Source organism: Nanorana parkeri, unplaced genomic scaffold (genome assembly GCF_000935625.1).
Source record: "Nanorana parkeri isolate BGI_ZX_2015 unplaced genomic scaffold, ASM93562v1 scaffold2706, whole genome shotgun sequence".
NCBI classification, from domain to species: Eukaryota; Metazoa; Chordata; class Amphibia; order Anura; family Dicroglossidae; genus Nanorana; species Nanorana parkeri.
The window spans coordinates 26,252-27,054 of NW_017308974.1; the positions used below are offsets into that span (position 1 = coordinate 26,252).

Here is an 803-nt window from a genome sequence, read left to right on the forward strand (position 1 = left end):
CCCTGAGTGATCACATGATCCCCCGCGGCGCTCGTTTGGTTGACACTTCTTTGTGATGAGTTCCGGTTTATCTTCTAAACAGCTGCAGAGTTTCAGTATATTTGAGGTCGGTCGTTCCTGGCGCGGGGGAGGGGGTTTAGGGGTGACCGGTCCTATTTATAGAAGGTGAGGGGTGATTGGAGTATCGGGTCACATCCTCCATGCAGGCAGAGGCGGAACTTCCATCCTCGTCTCACTTCTCTGGCCCGGCAGCGATTGGCGGGAGGGGCGGGGCTAGCAAATGGAGGGGGAGGGGCTTTTATATGGAGGTGAGATGTTAGTGATCATCGTCTATGGGAGGGTGTGACCAACGCACACGGCTGTGCCAATATCGCCACCACAGACTGTGGCGGAGAGCCATACGACGGCCGCCATCCTTGGCTTCCTTCTGAAATGACTGGCTGCCATGGTGATCCTCTGGCTTCAGCATCGTAGCCAGGGAAGTCAGATCTCCGTGTCTGGTCCTGGAGCCAGTAAATGAGCATTTTCAGAAGGAGGTCAGCGGCGGCGGCCGCTATATATTTCTGTGATCGGGGAGAGAAGAGGTGCGACAAATTCATTCTGCACTACAAGTCCCAGCAGTCCCCCGCAGGGGGCCCCTGATCCCGGATGGTGATTGGCCGGTCGTTGGTACTCACAGGAAGAGGAGGATTCCGGTGTTCGCCATGGCGTAGGCCAGGCCCAGGATTCCGCTCCCCATGATGGCGTTACTGAGGTTAAAGACGGACATTTTGAAGGAGGACTTCCCCTCGAACTGCAGGAGG

General features: G+C 56.5%; 1 protein-coding gene across 1 annotated transcript in view; it reads right to left on the minus strand.

Annotated features, from left to right (window-relative positions):
* Positions 1 to 803, minus strand: part of LOC108802194 (sodium-coupled neutral amino acid transporter 3-like) — a gene marked incomplete at its 3' end in the record, with an annotated part of 27,318 nt that overhangs the window by 26,246 nt on the left and 269 nt on the right. Inside the window, exon 2 of the mRNA XM_018574063.1 lies at positions 678 to 793. Coding sequence (XP_018429565.1) covers positions 678 to 793 — 116 coding nt within the window. The remainder of the gene's footprint in view (positions 1 to 677; positions 794 to 803) is intronic.